The 23,717-nt window shown below is 42.2% G+C and overlaps 1 protein-coding gene across 1 annotated transcript in view; it reads right to left on the bottom strand.

Moving 5' to 3' along the window:
* Window positions 1-6,223: 6,223 nt before the first annotated feature.
* Window positions 6,224-23,717, bottom strand: part of poln (polymerase (DNA directed) nu) — a 265,214-nt gene continuing 247,720 nt past the window's right edge. The window contains exons 20-22 of the mRNA XM_063049749.1: window positions 15,474-15,541; window positions 9,147-9,208; window positions 6,224-6,413 (exon numbers count right to left, since the gene is read on the bottom strand). Of these exons, the coding sequence (XP_062905819.1) occupies window positions 6,354-6,413; window positions 9,147-9,208; window positions 15,474-15,541 (190 nt within the window). The 3' untranslated portion in view covers window positions 6,224-6,353. The remainder of the gene's footprint in view (window positions 6,414-9,146; window positions 9,209-15,473; window positions 15,542-23,717) is intronic.

The following is a 23,717-nucleotide window of genomic DNA, read 5'->3' as shown; positions in this document are numbered from 1 at the left end:
TTGTGTACCACACTCCATGTCTTGCGTTAAGGTGAGCTCCCGCACCCCTGCTCATTCCCCGGTCCCCCTCTTGCCAAAAGTGGCGGCATGGGGAAAGAGGAGTTGTTACGGGGTGGAGCTCCATCGTCCCAGACAGATGGCCACACGTTCGAGCTGCCAAGGCTGCCCATTGCTTGATCCATCTGTTGCCACTGTCTGTGTATCACCCCACAAGCGTTCTGTGTCCCTTGGTATCCTGGCCAGAAATCGAAAATTAAATATCAAAATAGCTTGGAATTAGTGTGATAGCAACTGCACTGGAAATGGCTTTTTGGATCATAGAACAAGGAGAAGTTTATCCAAAACTATCATGGCAGCAGTCACAAAGTTCAAAGATCAGAGTCAATTTATTATCGAAGTATGTATATGTCACCATATACAACCCTGAGATTTATTTTCTTGTGGGCATACACTGTAGATACAAGAAACAAAATAGAATTTACAAGAAAACACAATACAATGAAAAGCTACTCATAAACAAAACAAAGACAAACAAGCAACAAATAGTAAATAAATAGATAGATAATATTGAGAACATGAGATGCAGAGTTCTTGAAAGTAAGTCCACAGGTTGTGGAATCAGTTCAGTGTTGAGGTGAGTTAAGTTATTCCCTTTGGTTCAAGAACCTGATGGTTAAGTGGTTATAACTGTTCCTGAACCTGGTGGTGTAGGTCCTGAGGATCCTGGGGATCCTGTACCTTCTTCCCGATGACAGCAGCAAAAAGAGAGCATGTCCTGGATGGTGGGGTCCCTGATGACAGATGCTGTTTTCTTGTGGCAGCACTCCCATTGCTTCTATCATATACTGTATATGTTTTATTCCCTTCACGCTCAGAACGTACATCACAGCACCAGGCCCTTCAGCCCATAATGTCTGTGCTGAACACAATGCTGAATTAAATTTTCTTTTGCCCCTACATGATCTCTCCTTTCCCTGCATGTTCAAATGTCTGTCTAAACATCTCTGTTGTATCTGCTTCCATCACGACCCTTGGCACCCACCATGCTGCAAAAGACTCAGCCCACACCCATCCACCTCAACCCTTCCCTGAAACTTAAACCACAGCTGATGTCTCTTCTCCCTAGGGCAGATGTAAAGTTATGGACACTGAGCATATTCACTGTTTTATCTCCTTCCTCCCATCTTTTTATACCAGCTATCTCTCCATTTTGTTTCTAGTCCAGATGAAGGGTCTCAATACAAAATATTGACTATCCATTTCCAATATTCTTGTCTGGGATTTCTTGTTGCTAGGGATTCAGCGTGTTTGGGATGTGTAGAATCACTAGCACACTACTCCCTCTGATTTCCCTTCATTCCATGGTCCAGTATACCAACAAATTCCATCTTCTTCAGATCTTTGTTACTTCCACCTATCAATTTCCAGCTTTACATCATTCCTATTCTCAACCCTTCCCTCACTTGCCAATCACTCCTATCAACTGTATCCACCTATCATCTGCCAACCTTTGCCGCCACCTCCCCATCCTTTTTATGCTGATTATCTCCCTTCTTACTTTCCTGACCCGGAAAGTAGACTGTCCATTTTTCCCACAGATGCTGCCTGACCTGCTGAGTTCCTCCAGCATTTTGTGTGTTACTCCTGATTCCCACATCTCTCCTTTCTCCAGGTGAGTGCTAGATGATTGCCCTTTGACCTACAGTCAAGATTATATAATTTTCCCTCAACCATAATATTATGTTAATTAATAAATCATTCAAGGAAAACACAATTCTTTTCAATGTGCCAATGACTTCCTCTTGGGAGTTACCTAGCAACATCCGGAAGGTAATTTATTGAATCCAGGAGGAACTTGCTTCCTGAATTTGTATCTTACTAGAAAACAAGATTCAAGAATCAAGATTGTTTAATGTTCTTTCCAGTACACAAGTGAAAAGGAAAATTAAATAATTGTTACTCTGGATCTGATGCAACCCAAAAAAAAACACAATAATAAGAAACACACAATAAATATAAATACATAAGATAGTTTATATCCATTGATTGATTGTATGTCCATAGTGTGACAGAGTTTGGGCTAATGCCAGATGAAAAATTTCCTCTAGGACTGGGGTTTAGGTCTCCCCATGCTTCTGCCCCCCACCCCCAAAACCTTGGGAGTTTACTCCCCCCACTGTCAAATAGAACAAAGGAAAAATTATTAATAACACTGAAGGTGGAACATGATAAAATGTGTGCAGCATATTCACCTTTATTAATCAGGGCACTGAGTTCAAGAAGCAGGAATTTATGTTGCAGCTTCATAAAACTCTGGAGAATTGCATTTAATTCTGGTAGGAGTATAGGAAGACTATCGAGGTTTGGGAGAGAGGGCAGAAGAGGTGGAGCAGGATGCTGCCTGGATTAGAGAGCATGTGCCATAAGGAGACGTTGGACAAACTTGGATTGTCTCATCTGGGATAGTGGAAACTGAGGGGCAACCTGATAGAAGTTTATAAAATAATAAAATTCATGGAATAGGTAGCTGGTACCTTTTTCCCATGGTCAAAATGTCTGGTAGTAGAGGGCATGCAATTAAGGTGAGAGGGGTTAAGTTCGAAGGAAGTGTGAGGGGTGAGTTCTTTCACACAGAGGTGGGTGCCTGGAATGTGCTGCCAGGGCCGGTGGTGGGGGCGCGATGGGGAGTATGAGCCGCCTGTAGATCTGTTAAACTGAATGGCCTGCTTCTATACTCAATTCTCCGAACTTAGCTAATCAATGGTTCACTGCTGGAGCATTCTCATCTGGGGTTTCTTGTTGTTAGGGATTCAGCAGGTTTGGGATTTGTAGAATTTCACAACAGTGGTGAGAATAGCTCAGTGTTCTACTTAGTGGAAGCTGAAGAGCACAGACATCAGCACTGGGAGATCACAAAATGCAAATGATTTAATTAAGGAAATTCTGAAATACACTCCAAACAAAATGTTAAGCACACAGTAGCATGGGAGCTGACCAGTTAGCAAACAAATCCATCGGCTGGTTTGGACCATGGTGGGTAGTCGACTGGGAATTTGATTAGTTTAGTGATACTGTAACTTCAGGAGAGGAGATAATAACTCAGGCAGCACTTGGGGGTAAAGATAAGGTTGGTACTGAGAGGGCTCTACTAATGGAGAGGGAAACTGCAACTATGGTTGGTTCCCAAAGATGTAAAGCAGCAGCAGTAGGTAATATAAAGTTCAAAGTAAATTTATTATTAGCAGTCCAAGTTTGTCCAACCCCTCCTTATACAGTATGTCACTATATGCTACCCTGAGTTTCATTTTGTTACAGGCATTCACAGTAAATACAATAGAATCAATGAAAAGCTACCCATAAAGACTGAGAGGACAACCAATGTGCAAAAGAAGACGAACTGCGAATACATAAAAAACAAATAATAACAATAATACATAAATAATACTGAAAATGTGAGTTGCAGGGTAGTTGAAAGTGAGTCCATAGCTTGTGGGAATCAGTTCAGTGTTGGGGTCAGTGATGTTATCCCCTCTGGTTCATGAGTCTGATGGTTGAGGGGTGATAACTGTCCCTGAACCTAGTGGTGTGGGACCTCAGGTTCCTGTACTTCCTTCCTGATGATAACAGCAAAGAAGAGAGTACGGCCTGGATGGGAGGTCCATGATGTTGGATGTTGCTTTCCTGCGACAGTGCTCCCATGTAGATGTTGGGATGGCAGGACTTTCATATGATGAAAGACTGGATCGACTAGGCTTGTACTCGCTGGAATTTAGAAGATTGAGGGGGGATCTTATTGAAACATATAAAATCCTAAAGGGATTGGACAGGCTAGATGCAGGAAGATTTTTCCTGATGTTGGGGAAGTCCAGAATGAGGGGTCACAGTTTAAGGATAAAGGGGAAGCCTTTTAATGACCGAGATGAGGAAAAACTTCTTCACACAGAGAGCGGTGAATCTGTGGAATTCTCTGCCACAGGAAACAGTTGAGGCCAGTTCATTGGCTATATTTAAGAGGGAGTTAGATGTGGCCCTTGTGGCGAAAGGGATCAGGGGGTATGGAGAGAAGGCAGGTATAGGGTTGTGAGTTGGATGATCAGCCATGATCATACTGAATGGCGGTACAGGCCCGAAGGGCTAAATGGCCTACTCCTGCACCTATTTTCTATGTTTCTATGTTTCTTTGTGCTCAATGGTGGGGAAGGCTTTGCCCTCAATGGACTGGGCTGTACCACAATATTTTTTATGATCCCCTGTACTTGTCCCATTATCCAATAAATGTCACTGATGACAGACCTTTATCACACATCCATTTTTATATTTTTTCTATTCAGCAGAAGAATCAGTACAGTGCGTGTGTGTGTTCTCAAAGGTTAACACACTTTTATTTTATTTTATCTATTTAAAGATACAGTATGGCAACAGGCCCTTCCAGCCCAATGAGCCCGTGCATCCCAATCTAACCTGTTTGACCATCTAATCTAGTCCATGCATCTTTGGTATGTGGGAGGAAACTGGAGCACCTGGGGGAAACCCACGCAGTCACAGGAAGATCGTACAAACTCTTGACAGACAGCAGTGAGGTTGCTGGTGCTGTGATAACACTACGTTACCATGCTGCGCACTATTTTTCTTCTCATCCTGCAGTATCAATTTATGTAATAGAACCTGAATTAGAATAAGCAAAGCCCAGCTAGGAGCCTTATTAATCAAAACTCCGATTGGTCATTCTATGTGTATGTGAAAGAAAAGGCATTCGTATCCACAGCCACCCAGTCTTTCACTCCCAAGGGCAGAGGGAAAAATTGGTGATCTTAACTTGAAAATGATCTTGAAAAGAAAAGGCAGTGTTCTCACTCTATTTTTAAACCAAACATCCATTAAAGCATAAGCCCTTGGCTATTCTTCATTCACTGAAAAAAGTCAGTGATTTGTCCACATCCATGTATTGATATGAACTTCCTTCATTGCTATAAAGTAGAATTTTATGCCTTTTAAAACTCTTAATGGTCTGGGACCCGACTACATCACAAAACTGTTTTTGTTTTATAATCCTGCTCAAGCTCTCAGGTCTTCCGCTGGTGTCTTAAATTTAAACTATCTCCTCAGATGGTAATTGGCAGGTCAGCTTCTTTGAACTACACTCCTAAACTGTCTTAAAACTGTAAGGGATGCAGACTCAGTTAAACAGCAACTCAAAACCTATTTGTTTAACCTTGCTTTTAACAACCATCTTTTTGTCTTTTATTTTCATGTTTATTTTTTAGGTTTTATTTTCACGTTTGCATTTTATCCCATTGTAAAGCACGTTGAACTTCATTGTCTGTATGAAAAGTGCTCCATAAATAAATTATTATTGTTATTTCTCTTTTTTTCTCTCTCTCTTTCTAACCATTCTACTCTGGCAAGGGTTTAGTGAAGCAAAGACTTTGTTCATTCACCATCCAGGGCACGTCCTAATCGAAGTTGGATCATCATGAGGAGGGACATTCCCAGATCTCACTCCCAGCATACAGCTCCTGTACTGAGAGGAAATTCTCATGAGCTGCGTTTTGGCCACAGAACTCCAACCTTCTATGAGAGGACATTGGGGATAACGAGAAGAAATTATTTGTACCATGAAGCAATAAGCAGGTGTGGAAAGTCTGACACAGAGACGAAGGAAGAAAATTTGGAGGGAGATGGCATTTTATGATCCTTTATTGTTTATGAACTTAACAGGTACCCGTGTGAGTCAGATCTCGGCTGCATCTGTAACTCCCTCAATTATTAAAATAAATCTAAATTGGTAATTAAACTACAAGTTTTTCATAGGATTGACTGACTGCTTTATAGTGGCCCCTGCCTTTAAACCAGATAAAGGAGTTTTAACTGAGCAACCTCAGCTCTCCAACCACATAAGAGGAGACATGTTGCAGGATTACAGATAAATAAGAAGAGGGGAATGAGTTGCTCTGAAGGGAGCTAGTATGGATCCAATGGGCCAAATTACTACCTTCTGCATCCTAATAAGTAAGGACAACAACAGCTTTGGTCAGCAGCAAATGTTGATGGGGAGAGGCGAACTAACAGTTAATTATTACACAGAAAAAACGATGAACCATGTTTTCAAACAGGAAGGAAACTATTTACTAAAACCTGCTGTTGATCGCCATTAGCTAGAAACTCCTTGCTAATTATATCAATCTAAATAATCTGGTAAAAACCAACTGGGAGTTCTTAGTTTGGCCCCCCAAGCATCCCAAATAGAGAGAGGAAAGTTACTCGCGAGGCAGCAGTGGGAGGAACCAAAACACGACAACTGGTGCTTATCAACGCTTCGCAAAACAGGTTGGCATATGGCAACACTCCACACCTCACAGCTCTTTCATTGAACCCCACGACTTCCCTGCGCTGAGAGACACTTTTAAAGGGACCTGCACAGAACAGAAAACAAGGTTTATAATGTATTGTAATTCCCACAAAACGCTGGAGGGACCCTGGGGAAATTAAAACTCTATGGAGTCGACATTTCAGGCAGAGACCCTTCATTCACGAGTCTTGATGAAGCTTCTCAGTCCAAAACATCAACTCTTTATTCCTTTCCATGAATGTGCCTGGCCTGCTGAGTTCCTCCAGCATTTTATGTGTTTTGCTCTGGATTTCCAGCATCTGCAGAATCTGTTGTACCAATAGTGCATTATCTTGCATGCAGTTTATCCATCCTGCATGCTTGACATTTTCCTTTCAATTTAGAGATACAGCGTGGGGAAAGGTCGTTCTGGCCCAAGGAGCCTGTGCCACCCAGTTACTCCATGTGTCCGATTAACCTAAGCCTTTGCACTGTGGGAGGAAAGGAGAACACACAGAGGAAGCCCCTGTGGTCATGGGGAGAACATACAAGCTCCTTTCAGACAGTGCCAGGAACTGAACCCAGGTCCCTGGCACTGGAATAGTGTAATGCTAACTGCTACATTACTGTGCTGCCCTATCAGTTGTTAGACATTAAAAACATTTGTATTTGCATTTCTCTTTGTTGACTGCATTCATAACTTGATATACCCATGGTACCTAGCATTTACATAATACCATCAGTGTAGCCAGCCAGACCTGCCTTACCACATCCCACCCTTCTTACCCTAATTTACCCTCGCTGCTTCAATAAAGCAGCCAGCATTATCCAAAGACCACCCAGCCTGACATTCTCTCTTCTTCCCTCTCTCATCGGGCAAAAGAGACAAAAGCCTGAAAGCACGTATCACCAAGCTCAAGGACAGCTTCTACCCCGCTGTTTTCAGACTTTTGGACGGACCTCCTGTATGATAAGATGAACTCTTGACCTCACAATCTATGTATTTAATTATGATCTTGCACTTTATTGATTACCTATACTGCACTTCCTCTGCATCTTTTAAAGTTCATTCTGCATTATTATCGTTTTACCTCAATGCACTGTTTAATGATTTGATTGTTTGTGCAAAGGCAACGTCTATGAGATTCACTTCCTTGCAGCTATTTACAGGGAAAAAAAGAAATACAACAGAATTCATGAAAAACTCTACATAAATAAATAACTACTGATAAACAACAAATATACAAAAGAAAGACAAATTGTGCCAGTGAAAAATAAATAGGTATGTATTTGGCAGGGAGAGAGAGGGCTGCAGGAGAGAGGGGGTGTGGAGGTTAGGGTTAGAAGCAGGTACAGAGGGGATGTCAGAGATAAAGTTTTTCACACAGAGAGTGGTGGGTGCGTGGAATGCACTGCCAGTGATGGTGGTAGAGACTCTTAGATAGGTACATGGAGCTTAGAAAAATAGAAGCCTATATGGTAGGAAAACGCTAGGCAGTTTCTAGCAACATACATCAAAGTTGCTGGTGAACGCAGCAGGCCAGGCAGCATCTATAGGAAGAGGCGCAGTCGACGTTTCAGGCCGAGACCCTTTGGCAGTTTCTAGAGTAGGTTACATGGTTGGCACAATTTTGTGGGCTGAAGGGCCTGTAATGTACTGTAGATTTCTACGTTCAATGTTGAACTCAACATAGGACTGTCTTAGGCACACCAGCTCCAGATTTTTCCTTGGGATTTACTCCCAACATCTTCCCCATGAGTGGGAATAGCCACAAGGCAGCAGAGGTTTGAGATCACAAACAAGAGAAAATCTGCAGATGCTGAAGTCCAAGAAACACACACAAAATGCTGGAGGAACTCAGCAGGCCGGGCAGCATGGATGGAAATGAAGAAACAGTTGATGTTTTGGCCAAGACCCTTCTTCAGCACTGGAAAGGAAGGGGGAAGATGCCAGAATAAAATGGTGGGAGGAGGGGAAGGAGGATAGCTAGAAGGTGATAGGGGAAGCCAGGTGGGTGGGAAAGCTAAAGGGCTGAAGAGGAAGGAATCTATTAGGAGAGGGGAGTGGACCATAGGGTTAAGAGAAAGAAGAGGAGATAAGTGTAGGGTTGAACCTAGGTGGATGGGTAAAGATAGGAAGGCTTTAGGTGGGTGTTAGTAATGGTGTTGGCTTATTATTATCATATGTGCCAAGATACAGAGAAAAACTTGTCTTGCATATTATACAGGGTTAGGGTTGGCAAGTTGTGGGCATGTTATGTTGGCACTAGAAGCATGGAAATATTGGCTGGCTGGCCACAGCACATCCTCGGACTGTGTTGGTCATTGACACAAACAATATATTTCATAATTTGCTTCAATATTTTGATGTACTTGTGACTAATAAAGCCAATCTTTAAAGATCTCATCAGGGTGCGTGTATCTTATTGTCTACCTGCACAGCACTTCCTCTGAATTGTAACACTTTACTCTTTATTCTGTTGTAGAACAGGTCCATTTGAGAGTTGGATAACAATGGGGTAGAAGCTGTCCATGACCCTGGTGGTATGTTTTCAGGATTTTGTATCTTCTGCCCAGTGGAAGAGGGGAGAAGAGAGGGGTGGGTGGAGTCTTTGAGTATGCTGGCTGCTTTGCTGAGGCAGCAAGAAAACAGAAGTACAATGTACTTATGTTTCGAAATGATCCATGTTTATGTGGACGGCTTGTATATGGATCTTTTCACTGTATCTCAGTACGTGTGGTAGTAATAAACCAATAGATTGATGAACCTGTGATTGAATTGAGCTGAAATCCTTGTGCAAGGACAGTGTGGTCTGACCTTCAAATAGACCCCAAGAGCCTCCACAGACTGCAGAGATTCCATGCTGCCTTTTACAAGCTCTGCAAATGGAAAAACAGTGGAGAGTTATCATTTAAGTTCAAAGTTCAAAGTGAATTTATTATCACCACATACCATATATGTCACCATATACTTCCTCGAAATTCATTTTCTTGCAGGCATTCACAAGAAAACAACCAACGTGCAAATAAGACAAATTATGCAAATAATGAAATAAATAATATGGAGAACATAAGTTGCAGAGTACTTGAAAATGAGTCTACTCCTATCATCCAGGCCATGCTTTCTTCTTGCTACTACCAACAGGAAGAAGGTACAGGAGCCTTAGGACTCACACCATCAGATTCAGGAACAGTTATTACCCTTTAACCATCATGCTCCTGAACCAGTGTGGATAATTTCCACAACCTATAGACTCACTTCCAAGGAATCTACAACACATGTTCTCAGTATTATTTATTTATCTATTTATTTATATTTTATTATTGTACTTGCACAGTTTGTCTTATTTTAAACGTTGGTTGTTTGTCCAGCTTCGTTTCCGTGTTGTTTTCCATTGATTCTATTGTATCATCATGGCCAAGTGGCCAAGTGGTTAAGGCATTGGACTAGCTACCTGAAGGTCATGAGTTCAAGCCCCAGCCAGGGCAACGTGTTGTGCCCTTGAGCAAGGCACTCAATCACACATTGCTGTGAGACAACACTGGTGCCAAGCTGTATGGGTCCTAATGCCCTTCCCTTGGACAACATTGGTGTCATGGAGAGGGGAGACTTGCAGCATGGGCAACTGCTGGTCTTCCATACAACCTTGCCCAAGCCTGCGCCCTGGAGAGTGAAGACTTTCCAGGCGCAGATCCATGGTTTCGCAAGACTAACAGATGCCTTAATTGTCTCATCTGTGAATGCCTGCAAGAAAATGAATCTCAGGGTGACATATATGTACTTTGATCATAAACTTACTTACATACTTAGGTTGTGGAGTCAGTTCAGCATTGTGTGAGTGAAGTTATCCATGCAGGACACTGGGTTTTATTAACACATAGTAACAATTATTTCATTCTCCATTATACTTGTGTACTGGAAACATTAAATGACTTTAAACAATCTTGAATCTTGAATCATGCTGATGAAAACCAGTGTGGATAGATTTCAAATTATGGTTTTACGATAGACTTGGCCATGAGTTTGTATTTACATTAATAAAGATGCCAGAGTAATATTGCACTGTGCCATGTGTGGTCTTCACTACTGACATCTGCAGAGAAACACAGCGGAGAAGATAGCGAATGGGGCAGGGACAATGCTTCGCTGATGTAGTCAGACCGAAACTGACCTCACAGGCCAAGTGATTTAATAATTGGAGACAAAGCACCATCTGTAAATGTGGTCTTGAGATTAATATGGACAGAGAGAAATCCAACATGGGCTTCTCCAGCTAAGGTCCATTTTAATAGGTGTCAGGTCGGCAGTGTGTTACTAAGGAAGGAGCCACACACTGCAGGTCGGAGCAGAATGAGGGTTGTGTTTGGAGTATCTGGGGACAGGAGGGAGGGTAGAGTTCCTCAAGGAAGGTGAAGATGGCCTGGGAATTTATCTAAGATTAATGGAAAGCAGTGAGTAGGTAGATCAATACGGTCAATAGATCTAGGTGTCCTTGTTCATCAGTCACTGAAAGTAAGCATGCAGGTACAGCAGGCAGTGAAGAAAGCTAATGGCATGTTGGTCTTCATAATAAGGGGACTTGAGTATAGGAGCAAAGAGGTCCTTCTGCAGCTGTACAGGGCCCTGGTGAGACCACACCTGGAGTACTGTGTGCAGTTTTGGTCTCCAAATTTGAGGAAGGACATTCTAGCTATTGAGGGAGTGCAGTGTAGGTTCACAAGGGTTAATTCCCGGGATGGTGGGACTGTCATATGTTGAAAGATTGGAGCGACTGGGGTTGTATACACTGGAATTTAGAAGGATGAGAGGGGATCTGATTGAAACATATAAGATTATTAAGGGATTGGACACGCTAAAGGCAGGAAACATGTTCCCGATTTTGGGGGAGTCCAGAACCAGAGGCCATAGTTTAAGAATAAGGGGTAGACAATTTGTAACGGATTTGAGGAAAATCTTTTTCACCCAGAGAGTTGTGGATCTGTGGAATGCTCTGCCTCAGAAGGCAGTGGGGGCCAATTCTCTGGATTCTTTCAAGAAAGAGTTAGATAGAGCTCTTAAAGATAGCGGAGTGAAGGGATATGGGGAGAAGGCAGGAAGAGGGTACTGATTGTGGATGATCAGCTATGATCACAGTGAATGGTGGTGCTGGCTTGAAGGGCTGAATGGCCTACTCCTGCACCTATTGTCTATTGTCTATTACAGGAAGAAATTAAATACAGTCATGGAGTAACTAATATGGAAACAGGCCTTTTAGCCCAACTGGTCCATGCTGACCATGGCGTTGTTGGAGCTGGCTCTTCAGAAGTCAGGAATGGGACATGAAACATGGCCAATTTATTAAGTGTTACAAGAATAAAGAATGAACGAAGAAAGAAGACACACAGAAAGAGAAGTTGCAGTTATCCCATACTCAGACAAGAGGCAACAACATCCCAATTCTTTTTAATTTATTCATTTACGGGATATGGACATCACCAGCTAAGCCAGCATTTATTTCCCATCCCTAGTTGCCCTTGAGAAGATGATGATGAGCTGCTTCTTGAACAACTGCAGTCCCTGGGGTGTAGGTACACCTACAGTGCTGTTAGGGAGGGAATTCCATGATTCTGATCCAGTGACAATGAAGGAACGGCGAAAGGATTCCAAGTCAGGATGGTGTTCCCAGGTATCTGCTGTTCTTGTCCTTCTAGATGGTAGTGGTTGTGTGTCTGGAAGGTGCTGCCTTAGGAACTTCGATGTGTTGTTGCAGAGCACCTTGTAGATAGTACATCTGTTCACTGATGGTGGAGGGATTGGATGCTTGTGGAAGAGGTACCAGTCAAGTGGGCTGCCTTGTACTGGATGGCGTCGAGCTTCTTGAGTGTTGATGGAGCTGCACTCATCCAGGCAAGTGGCAAGTATTCCATTACACTCCTGACCTGAGCCTTGTAGGTGGTGGACGTGCTTTGGGGAATCAGGAGATTAGTCACACACTGCAGGATTCCTAGCCTTTGACCTGCTCTGGTAGCCATGGTGTTTATATGGCTAGACCAGTTCAGTTTCCTGTCAATGCTAACCCCAGGATGTTGATAATAGGGGATTCAGTGATGGTGATGCCACTGAATGTCAAGAGACAATGGTTAGAGCCTCTCTTGTTGGAGATGGCCATTGCCTGGAACTTGTGTGACCTCGAATGTTACTTGCTACTGGTCAGTCCAAGCCCGGATACTGTCCAGGTCCTGCTGCATTAGGGTATGAGCTGCCTCACTATCTGAGGAGTCACGAATGGATTTTCAATGATGAGAATTAACCTGTAAAATAACCTGATTCAGGTGGTGGGATACCTGCTGCAGAAAAACTGAGAAGCTTCTAGGAAAATACAAAATCAGCTACTCTACAGTTGCTGGAAAATACAGTGGATTCTGGTTAATTGGGGCATATCAGGACCAGTACATTTTGGCCCAATTCACTGAAGTTGCATGGAAATAAGTTAAAAAGGCATAAACAAGACAAACTACAATTTAACTGAGCAAGTAATTATGTATTTAAATGAAATACAGGGCAGATTAGAAAATTACCAATACTACTACAGTAGTAAAAACAGTCTATTACTTCCTAATAGTTATCGATGGAGGAATTTAAACGGCTGTGTTCTTTTGTTTTTAGACTGTAAATGAACAAAGTCACTCGTGCAGATTATGGACTGTCTTCGAACAATGATTTCAATGTTTGCATCTTCCAAATCTTCATTTTCATTGTCACATTCAAATTGATTGTTGAAGTAGAGCAATCGTTTCATTTTCATTCCTGGTTGTTTCTGGCACCTCAAAATCTGAATGCTTGAAACCGTAGTGAGCAATACAGAAGGCATGTCTTACTGCTTATTTCTTGCCAACTATAAGTAACAAAAATTACTGTTTTTGAACAGAAACACACGCAACTGATACTATTTAAAAACTGTTCGCTCTAAGACTAGTATAGTGTCCAACAGCCACATGCGTGTACGTGACTGATGCTAGTTAGAAACTATTTGGCAACAGTCTCCTGCCCCAATTACTGTAAGTGGCATAGTGTCCCAACTAAATAAAAGGGAATCCTGGCTATTTGCTCAGTTACTTTTTGTTCTTTAAGAGTTGTCCCAAATAAGAGGCTGCCTGGGTTTAAACAATGGCTCAGTTAACCCGTATCCAATATATACCGAACGATTATACATAGATAGATGGATACTTTATTGATCCCAAAGAAAATTACAGTGTCACAGTAGCATTACAAGTGCACAGATATAAATATTAGAAGAGAAGTAGAAAGAAAAAAAAAATAAGTTACCACAAACAGTGTAACAGGAGGGGGTCATTGCTTCCCCAGCTGTAGGTTGACTCATTATAGAACCTAGTGGCCGAAAGTAAGAATGACCTCATATAGCGCTCTTTGGAGCAGCACAGCTGTGTATATAAGTGATTTATATAAAATTATAAGCAAGCATACAAAAGTTAAACTTCAAGAAAAGTATTAGAAAAATAACAATTCTACACCCTAATCCAAGCATGCCTACCATGCTTTTCCCATTTGCCTGCATTTGGCCCATGTCCTTCTTTGCTCCTTCTCTCTATACATATTTATGCAATTGTTTTCAAATGTTATTATCAACTTATCAGGACAATCAGGCCAAGACCTTCCATTAGGATTGGAAATGACGGTTGGGGGTGGGGGTGGGGAGCAGAGAACTAGAAGCCAAAGATGGAGGCCACAGGCTGCATTGTCATTTGGACTGGAGGCACCGAAGCACAGGATCGGAAAAAGCTGCAGAAAGCTGCAAACTTAGCCAGTTCCATCATGGGTTCTAGCCTCTCCACCTTCAAGAACATCTTAAAAATATGATGCCTTAAAAAGGCAGCATCCATCATTAAGGACCCTCATCACCCAGGGCATACCCTCTTCTCATTACTACCAACAGGAAGGAGGTATGGCACCCTGAAGACACACAGTCAATGTTTCAGGAACAGCTTCTTCCTCTCCACCATCTGATTTTTGAATGGACAATGAACCCATGAATATTACCTCACTATTTTTGTTTTCTTTTTGAACTACTTATTTAATTTTGTATATATATTTCTTATTGTAATTTGTAGCATATTTTATGTACTACACTGCGGCTGAAAAACAAAACATTAATGACATACATTATGTCAATGATAATAAACTTGATTCTGATTCTGAATAATAAGGTGAGGAAGGATTTTTTTAAATGTCTCTGAAATGGGAATTGAACTGACAACCATGTGACACAAAATGCAATTTTTTCAGTATTTAGGAGACATTCAAGATTTTGCAGATGCTGAAAATCTTGAGCAACGTTCACAAATTACTGGAGGAACTCAGCAGGTCAGGGAAAATGAGTTTTGGTAAAGGGTCTCAGCCCAAAATGTCAATTGTTCACTTCCCTTCATTGATGCTGCCTGACTTGCTATGTTCTTCCAGCATTTTGCGTGAGTTGCTCAGTAGTTAATGGTGGAAGGAAAATAAATGTAAGGGGTTAGTAGCTAAGTTACAGAACCAGCAGTTAATGATTCATGACTTCTTAATGTAAGGTAATCAACTTTTCTTTAAGGTCTGTTTCTAAACAGTTTCTGAACCCATGAACACTACCTCACTAATTTGCTCTTTTACACCACTGAATTATTTTAAAATACGTTCCAATTGTAATGTATAGTAATTTTATATATTGCACTCCTGTTCTCAGTATCATTTATTTACATTGTTTATATTTTTATTTTATATTTATTATTTTGTGTTCCTGTGTGTTAGTTGTTTGTCAGGGTTTGTTTGCGTATAGTTTTTCAAAAGTTCTATTAAATTTCTTTAATGAATCTCAATGTAGAATATGGTGACATAGAGTATATGAGCTTGGATCACAAATTTATTCTGAATTTCACTGCACTGCTGCTATGAGTGAACACATTTCAGGAAATGCACTATGTTGGTGATAATAAACCTGATTCTGATTCTGACCTGACATATTAAGCCTATTGCTCTCTCCATATCCTTGCCATTACACATTTGCCAGTCCCTTTACACAATGATGGGCAGTTAAGGGTTGCTAGGGAACATGGGCCTGCATTTCACCCCACAGGCATGGATGGTACAGAGGTTCTGAAGTGCACAGACCTGCCACTTGTTGAATCTGAGAATCTTCCACCTCAAACAGCAGCTCGTCGTGAATCTGGGCCACCAACCTGGAACAGAGTTTAACAGATACAGTTACACTATCGTACAGACAAGCGCCAAGAATGTATACTTAGTGCAAGCCGATTCAACACTGAATGGGCATCCATTCAAGGGCATTGGTGTTTCCATATCAGGGCATGATACAAACAGCTAATATACTCTATAAAAGTTTGTAAAAGTTTTGGATATCATGCTGAATCTACACAAACATCTAAGAAAGTAGAGAAGCTGTCATACTTTCTTTGTCATAGCAGTTACATGCTGGATCCTCTGAAATGATAACACAGAGGAATTTAAAGTTGCTGTTTCTCTCCACCTCTGATCACCCAAAAAAGAATGGCTCACAGACCTCAGGTTTCCTCCTCCTGTAATCAATAATCATCTCCTTGTTTTTGCTGACGTTGAGTGAGAGGTTGTTGCTGTGGCAATCTCCCTCCCATCTGCTAATTCATCACCACCTTTGATTCGACCAATGATAGTGGTGTTTCTTTGTATTTACTATGAATGCCTATGGAAAAAAAATGAACCGCAGGATTGTATATGGTGACGTATTTGTACTTAATTTACTTTGAACTTTGAACTTTAAATAGACAACATGACTTTGCCTCACAGCCATCTGCGGCAATGAATTCCACAGATTCACCACTCTCTTGCTAAAGAAATTCCTCTTCATCTCTGTTCTAAAGGTACATCTTTGTATTTTGAGGCAGTGCCTTCTGGTCCTAGACTTTCCCACTATACACTCTCTCCACGTCCACCGTATCTTGACCTTTCAATATTTGATAGGTTTCAATGAGATCCCCCCTCATTCTTCTAAACTGCAGCGAGTACAGCCCAGAGCCATAATTGACCCCAGCTGAGAAGGCTGTTAAGCATTGTGGGTCTGATTCACACACACAAGCCATAACAGGGAGGTCATTGTCATAGAGTCATTGAAGTTTATAGTACGAACACAGGCCCTCCCTTTTCCTTCCCCCTTTTACACTAGTTGTCTAACCTCTATCTTTCAATCCAGATGAAGGCTTTCAACCAAAATGCCAACTGTCCTTTTCCCTCCACAGATGCTGCCTGACCCACTGAGTTCCTTCTGCAGATTATTGGTTACCATGGAAACAGAATCAGGCCCTCATCCATGCTGGTCCCAGTTGCCTGCATTTGGCCTCTATTCCTCTACATCTTTGCTATCTTGGCCTCCATGCAGAATATGACCTATCTACAACCACTCTTCACCTTCTGTGGGCAAGCCAGTTCTGGATCCACAAAGCAATGTCCCCTTGGATCCCATGCCTTCTTACTTTCTCAATAAGCCTTTCATGGGGTACCTTGTCAAATGCCTTGCTGAAATCCATATGCACGACATCTACTGCTCTACCTTCATCAATGTGTTTAGTCACATCCTCAAAAAATTCAGTCAGGCTCATAAGGAACGACCTGCCTTTGGCAAAGCCATGCTAACTATTTCTAATCAAATTATGCCTCTCCAAATGTTCATAAATCCTGCCTCTCAGGATCTTCTCCATCAACTTACCAACCACTGAAGTAAGATTCACTGGCCTATAATTTCCTGGGATATCTCTACTCCCTTTCTTGAATAAGGGAACAACATCTGCAACCCTCCAATCCTCCGGAACCTCTCCCGTCCCCATTGATGATGCAAAGATCATTGCCAGAGGCTCAGCAATCTCTTCCCTCGCTTCCCACAGTAGCCTGGGGTACATCCCGTTCGGTCCCGGTGACTTATCCAACTCCTATTAAGCTTCATGTGATGGACTGCTACCCTGGAATTCTCCTGTAAAATATCTTGATATAATTTTGAAATCATTTTTCCTTCAATGATTGCAAGCTGTCCAGGCCCTGAGGCAGTAATGCAGCTTAAAACCATGTTTCACAGTTGGGTTGAGGTTTTGATGTTGGTGTGCAGTGCCCTTTTCCCTCCAAACATAGCAATGTGTATTTCTGTCAGAAAGTTCAATTTTTGTTTCATCTGTCCACAGAACATTGCCCCAGAAGCACTGTAGAACATCTGGGTGGTCTGCAAACTTGAGATGTACAGCAAAGTATTTTTGGAGAGCGGTGATTTCCTTCCATGAACACCATTCTTCTTCAGTGTTTTACTAATAGTGGACACCTGAACAGAGACTTTAGCAAGTTCTAGAGATTTCTTTCGCTGCTACCCTTGGGTTCTTTTACACCTCCTTCAGCATTACACATTGTGCTTTTGGTGTGATCTTGGCAGGATGTCCACTCCTAGGCAGAGTAGCAACAGCACTGAGTTTCCTCTATTTGCAGACAATTTCTCTTACTGAGGACTGATGAACACTCAGGTCTTTAGAAATGCTTTTGTAGCCTTTTCCAGCTTCATGCATCTCTACAATTCTGCTTCTAGGTCCTCTGAAAGTTGTTTTGATCGAGGCGTGGTGCACATAAACAGATCTTTCTTCAGAAGAGCAGGCTCTGTCAATAACCTGGCTTTGTGTGTCTTTTTTATAGGGCAAGGCACCTCTATACAACCCACACCTCCAATCTCATCTCATTGATTGGAACACCGGACTCCAAATAGCTATTATAGAAGGCATTATCCCAGAGGTTCACACAATTTTTCCAAGAAATATTGTACATGTAATATTGGATCATTTTTCTCAATAAATAAATGAACAAGTATAATGTTTTTGTGTTATTTATTTTATTGGGTTCTCTTTATCTAGTTTTAGGGCTTAGGTGAAGATCTGCTCACATTTTAGGTCCTGTTTGTGCATAAATAGAGACAATTCTACAGGATTCATAAACTTTCTAGCACCACTGTATGTGATGGTGATAACTGGGCAGGATTTTCTTCAAACAGGCCTGGTTAAAGTCGCCGACTATAATTTGAAATGCGTCAGGATGGGCCGTTTCTTGTTAACAGACAGCATCGCGCAGTTTTTGCGAGTGCTTGCTTATAGTCACCCACTGGTAGTATGTAAACTGTGGTCTGGATCATGGACAAGAACACCCAAGGGAAAAAGAGTGGTCTACATCTAATCGTTAGTTGTTCTAAGTCAAGGGAACAAGAAGTTAGTATAACCCTAATGTTCGTGCACCAACGAGAAATGTGCTTTTTAGCACACTCCACCATCTTTTCCTTTACCAGAATTCGAGGTTCCGTCCTTTCTGAGAATCGTAAAACCTTCTGGCCAGATAGCTGCATTCAGCATGTTCGCTATTAACCAAATCTCAACTGAGGTCTGCCTCTGCTTTTTTGTATTGGTATCTGGCTTTAATGAAGGGCTCCGTCTGAAAAGTTGACTGTTAATTCCTAAAAGTACATATCTGTCACTGTACACAACCCTGAGATTCATTTTCTTGCAGGCATACACAGTAAACCTAAGAAACACAATAGAATCAATGAAAGACTGCACCCAACAGGATGGACAACTAACCAAGTGCAAAAGACAACAAACTGCGAAAATACAAAAGAAAAAAAAAACAATAATAAATAAATAAACACAAACATCAAGAACATGAGTTGAAGAATCCTTGAAAGTGAGTCCAGGTTGCAGGAACAGTTCTGTGATGGAGCCAGTGCAGTTGAGTGAAGTTACCACAGTGGTTCAAGAGCCTGATGGTTGAGGGAGTTCCTGAACCCCTGAGGCTCCTGTACCTTCTTCCTGCAGTGAGAAGAGAACATGGCCTGGATGGTGGGGGCCCCGATGATGACTGCTGCTTTCCCGCAACAGTGCTCCATTTAGCTGTGCTCAATGGTGGGGAGGACTGTATTCGCTGTGATGCACTGGGCAGGATCCACCCTTTTTGTAGGATTTTCTGTTCACACTCCATGGCTGCTGCCTGACCTGCTGGGTTCCTCCCAGCATTTTGTGGATGTGTTGCTTTGGATTTCCAGCATCTGCAGAATCTTTTGGGTTTACCACTTTCTGTGATAGCGGGGTCCAAGAACTACCACCCTCTGTCTGAAACAACTTGCTCCTTTAAACCTCTCCTCAATCACTTTAAAACTATGCCCCTCTAGCTTTAGACTCCCCAACCCTGATGAAAAGACTGTGGCTATCGCTAGACACTAGAATACTACAGCACAGTACAAGCCCTTCGGCCCTTGATGTCGTGCCGACCCATACATTCCTTAAAAAGAATGTACTAAACCCACACTATCCTGTAACCCTCGATTTTCTTTCATCCATGTGCCTGTCCAAGAGGCTCTTAAATACCCCTAATGTTTTAGTCTCCACCACCACCCCTGGCAAGTCATTCCAGGCACCCACAACCCTCTGTGTTAAAAACTTACCCCTGATGTCCCCCCTAAACTTCCCTCCCTTAACTTTGTACATATGCCCTCTGGTGTTTGCTATTCGTGCCCTGGGAAACGGGTACTGGCTATCCATCCTATCTATGCCTGTCATAATCTTGTAGACCTCTATCAAGTCCCCTCTCATCCTTTTACGCTCCAAAGAGAAAAGTCCCAGCTCTGCTAACCTTGCCACATAAGACTTGTTTTCCAATTCAGGCAACATCCTGGTAAATCTCCTCTGTACCCACTCCATAGCTTCCACATCCTTCCTATAATGAGGTGACCAGAACTGAACACAATCACCTTACCCATGCTCCTTATGATTTTATATCCTTTAAACATCTGTTATCCAGGTTAGGTTTTACAACACTCTCTGGGTATTCGCCTAGTGGCTAAACCACAATAATATGCAAATGTGACTCCACTCTTCAAGAGGGAGAGAGGCAGAAGGAAGGAAATTAAAGGCTAGTCAGCCTGACCTTAGTGGTTCGGCTGATATTGGAGTCGATTGCTAAGGATGTGATTTGGGGTGCTTGGGGGCACATGATAATACAGGCTATCATCAGCATGGTTTCCATAAGGAAAAATCATGCCCGGCAAATCTGTTGGAATTCTTTGAAGAAATAACAAGCAGGATAGATAAAGGAGAATTGGTTTATGTTGTGTACATAGATTTTCAGAAGGCCTTTGACAAGGTGCTACACATGAAGCTGCTTAATAACTTAAGAGCCCATGGCATTACAGCAAAGAATCTAGCATGCATAAAGCAGTGGCTGATCGGCAGGAGGTAAAGAATGGGAATAAGGGAAGCTTTTTCTGGCTGGCTGCTGGTGACTAGTGGTGTTCCACAGGAGCCTGTGGTGGGACCACTTTTTTTTATGATATATGTCAATGACTTAGATGATGGAATTGTTGGCTTTGTAGCAATTTTTGCAGACAATACAAAGATAGGTGGAGTGGAAGGTAGTTTTGAGAAAGTAGAGAGGCTACTAAAGGACTTAGACAGATTAGGAGAATGGCCAATGCGATATAGTGTCAGGAAGTGTACGGTCATGCACTTTGGTAGAATAAATAAAGGGTTAGTCTATTTTCTAAATGGAGAGAAAATTCAAAAATCTGAGGTGCAAGGGGACTTGGGAGTTCTCATGCAGGATTCTTTAAGGGTTAATTTGTATGTTGAGTCTGTGGTGAGGAAGGCAAGTGTGATATTAGCATTTATTTCAAGAGGACTGTAATATAAAAGCAAGGATGTAATGTTGAGGCTTTATAAAGCATTGGTGAGGCCTCACTTGGAGTATTGTGAACAGCTTTGGAGCCCTTATCTGTGCTGACACTGGAGAGGGTTCAAAGGAGGTTCAGGAAAATGATTCCAGGATTGTACAGCTTATCATATGAGAAGTGTTTCATGGCTCTGGGCCTGTGCTCACTGGAATTCAGAAGAATAAAGGGTGACCTATTTGAAACCTATCAAATGTTGAAAGGCCCCAATAGAGTGGATGTGGAGAGGATATTTCCTATGGTGGGGGAGTCTAGGACCAGAGGACACAGCCTCAGAATAACGGGGTGTCCTTTTAAAACGGAGACATTTCTTCAGCTAGAGAGTGGTGAATCTATGGAATTCTTTGGTACAGGCAGCTGTGGAGGCCAAGTCTTTATGTGTATTTAAGGCAGAAGTTGATAGATTCTTGATTAGTCAGGGCATGAAGGGATACAGGGAGAAGGCAGGAGATCGGGGCTGAGAGGGAAATGGATCAGCCATGATGAAATGGCAGAATAGCCATGATGAAATGGCCTAATTTTGCTTCGATATCTAATGGTCTTATTGTCTAACATCACTCCAACCCAATGGCATGAATTTATCTAACTTCCGGTAACATCGATTTCTCTGATTCCAGTAATTTCTCCCCCTCCCACTTCCGCTCTGGCTCGCCCCCCCAAATCTCTTCTCTTCTCCACACCTGCCCATCACCTCTCCCTGGGGATTCTCTTTATTCCAATGGGCCACTCTCTTCTCCTATCAGATTCCTTCTACTTCCGTCCTTTATCCACCTATCACCTCCCAGCTTTCTCATTTCACCCCTCTCCTCCAACCACCTGGGTTCATCTATCACTTTTCAGCTGCCTTCCTTCCCTCCCCCACCCTTCTTATTCTGGCTTCTTCCCCCTTCCTTTCCAGTCCTGATGAAGGGTCTCAGTCCGAAATGTCGACTGTTAATTTTGTGTGTGTGTTACTCTGGATTTCGGTCTGCAGAATCTCTTCATATCTCAGTTACTCAGAGGCTGGGTTGTCTCTTACAGCTTGGGTAGGGCTGGTGTCAGGGGTGGCCATAAACAATTTTATAATTGTAGTGGACAGAAGCTTCTCAAAGTGATTAATATTGCATTTCCAGATCAAAAGATACAAGTGAACTCAAAGGAAAATTAAAGCCCAGTTAATAGTTTCTCCTCAGCTCTCATGCAGAAACTGTATTAAATCAAAGCTTGTCACATCTCTGAAAACTCTTAGAACTCAAATAAAATAAATTTGCCCTCTTCAAGGAGATGACACGCGTCACAAAACTAATAAGAGAGACTGGGGAGATATCAAGATGAATGATCGTTTCTTTAAATTCACTTGATGTTTATTCAGTTTTGAATATGACACAGGGTCTCTCGCACTCAATCAATGCTAAAGGCATTTAAGGCTGCTATAACAAAGGAGCAAAGGGAGGCAAATGATGGTTCTGTTCAGTATCAAACAGACAGGAACATCACAACTTGGAGCATGAGCTGGGTAATAGCTGCTTGAATTGTTATTTTTTAGTTCTTCACATAATGTGGACAACCCCGGCAAGGCTAACAGTTTATTCACACCTGATCGTCACTAGACATCTTTAGAGACATGCAATCATAGAGTCAGGCAGCATGAGAACAGTTACCTTTGTGGGCTAGTCATATTTTCTTGCAGTTTTGGCCTAAATGCCTCTGAAACCTTTCCTATTTGATTTTTATTCAGAGATACAGCACAGTGGAGGCCCTTCCAGTCCAACAAGCCCGTGCCACCCAATTACACCCATGTGACCAATTAATGTCTTTGGAATGTGGGGGGAAGCCGTAGCACCCATCATCAAGGGCGCCCCCCCCCACCTCCATCATCCAGGCCATGCTCTCTTCTCGCTGCTGCTGTCGGGAAGGAGGAACCGGAGCCTTTGGACCCACACCGCCAGGTTCAGGAACAGTTATTACCCCTCAACCACCAGGCTCCTGAACCAGCGTGGATAACTTTACTCACCTCAACGCTGAACTGATTCCATAACCTCCAGGCTCACTTACAACTCATGTTCTCAATATTATTCATTATTTATTTACTTATTATTGCTATTTTTTTTGTATTTGCATAGAATGTCTTCTTTTCCACATTGGCTGTTGCCTGTCTTTGTTTGTGTGCACTTTTCATTGACACTACTTACTGTGAATGCCCACAAGAAAATGAATCTCAGGCATAATATATGGTGACATATACATACTCTGATATTAAACTTACTTTAAACTTTGAAATTTATACTCTAGAATGTTCTTCAATCACATTTAAAAATCAGAATGTGACATGGTGAGATTTAAATGCACAGTGGTTACAGCCAAAAGAACAAAATTATCAAGACATCAGGTGAGGATTCAAATAAAATTCCCTCAACACCATCCTGTCACAAAAAACTCAAAAAAAAGATTAGTGGGCTAGGTACAGAGTGAAGCTCCCTCTGCCCTGAAGTGTCATCCAGCATTGGGCTGGCTGTTGGACTGGGAATAGTCACTGAACCTCCTCAGACCAATGGGGTTTGGGCTTTGGTAATGAGCAGCCAGTGAAAAGCAGGATGAGGCTACAGCATGTCTGGCAGTTCACCCGGAGGGGAGCTGCAAGCTGT

This window comes from Mobula hypostoma, chromosome 5 (genome assembly GCF_963921235.1).
Source record: "Mobula hypostoma chromosome 5, sMobHyp1.1, whole genome shotgun sequence".
Taxonomy (NCBI): Eukaryota; Metazoa; Chordata; class Chondrichthyes; order Myliobatiformes; family Myliobatidae; genus Mobula; species Mobula hypostoma.
Note: the sequence above shows the minus strand (reverse complement) of the source record. Positions and strands in the feature narration are given on the sequence as shown.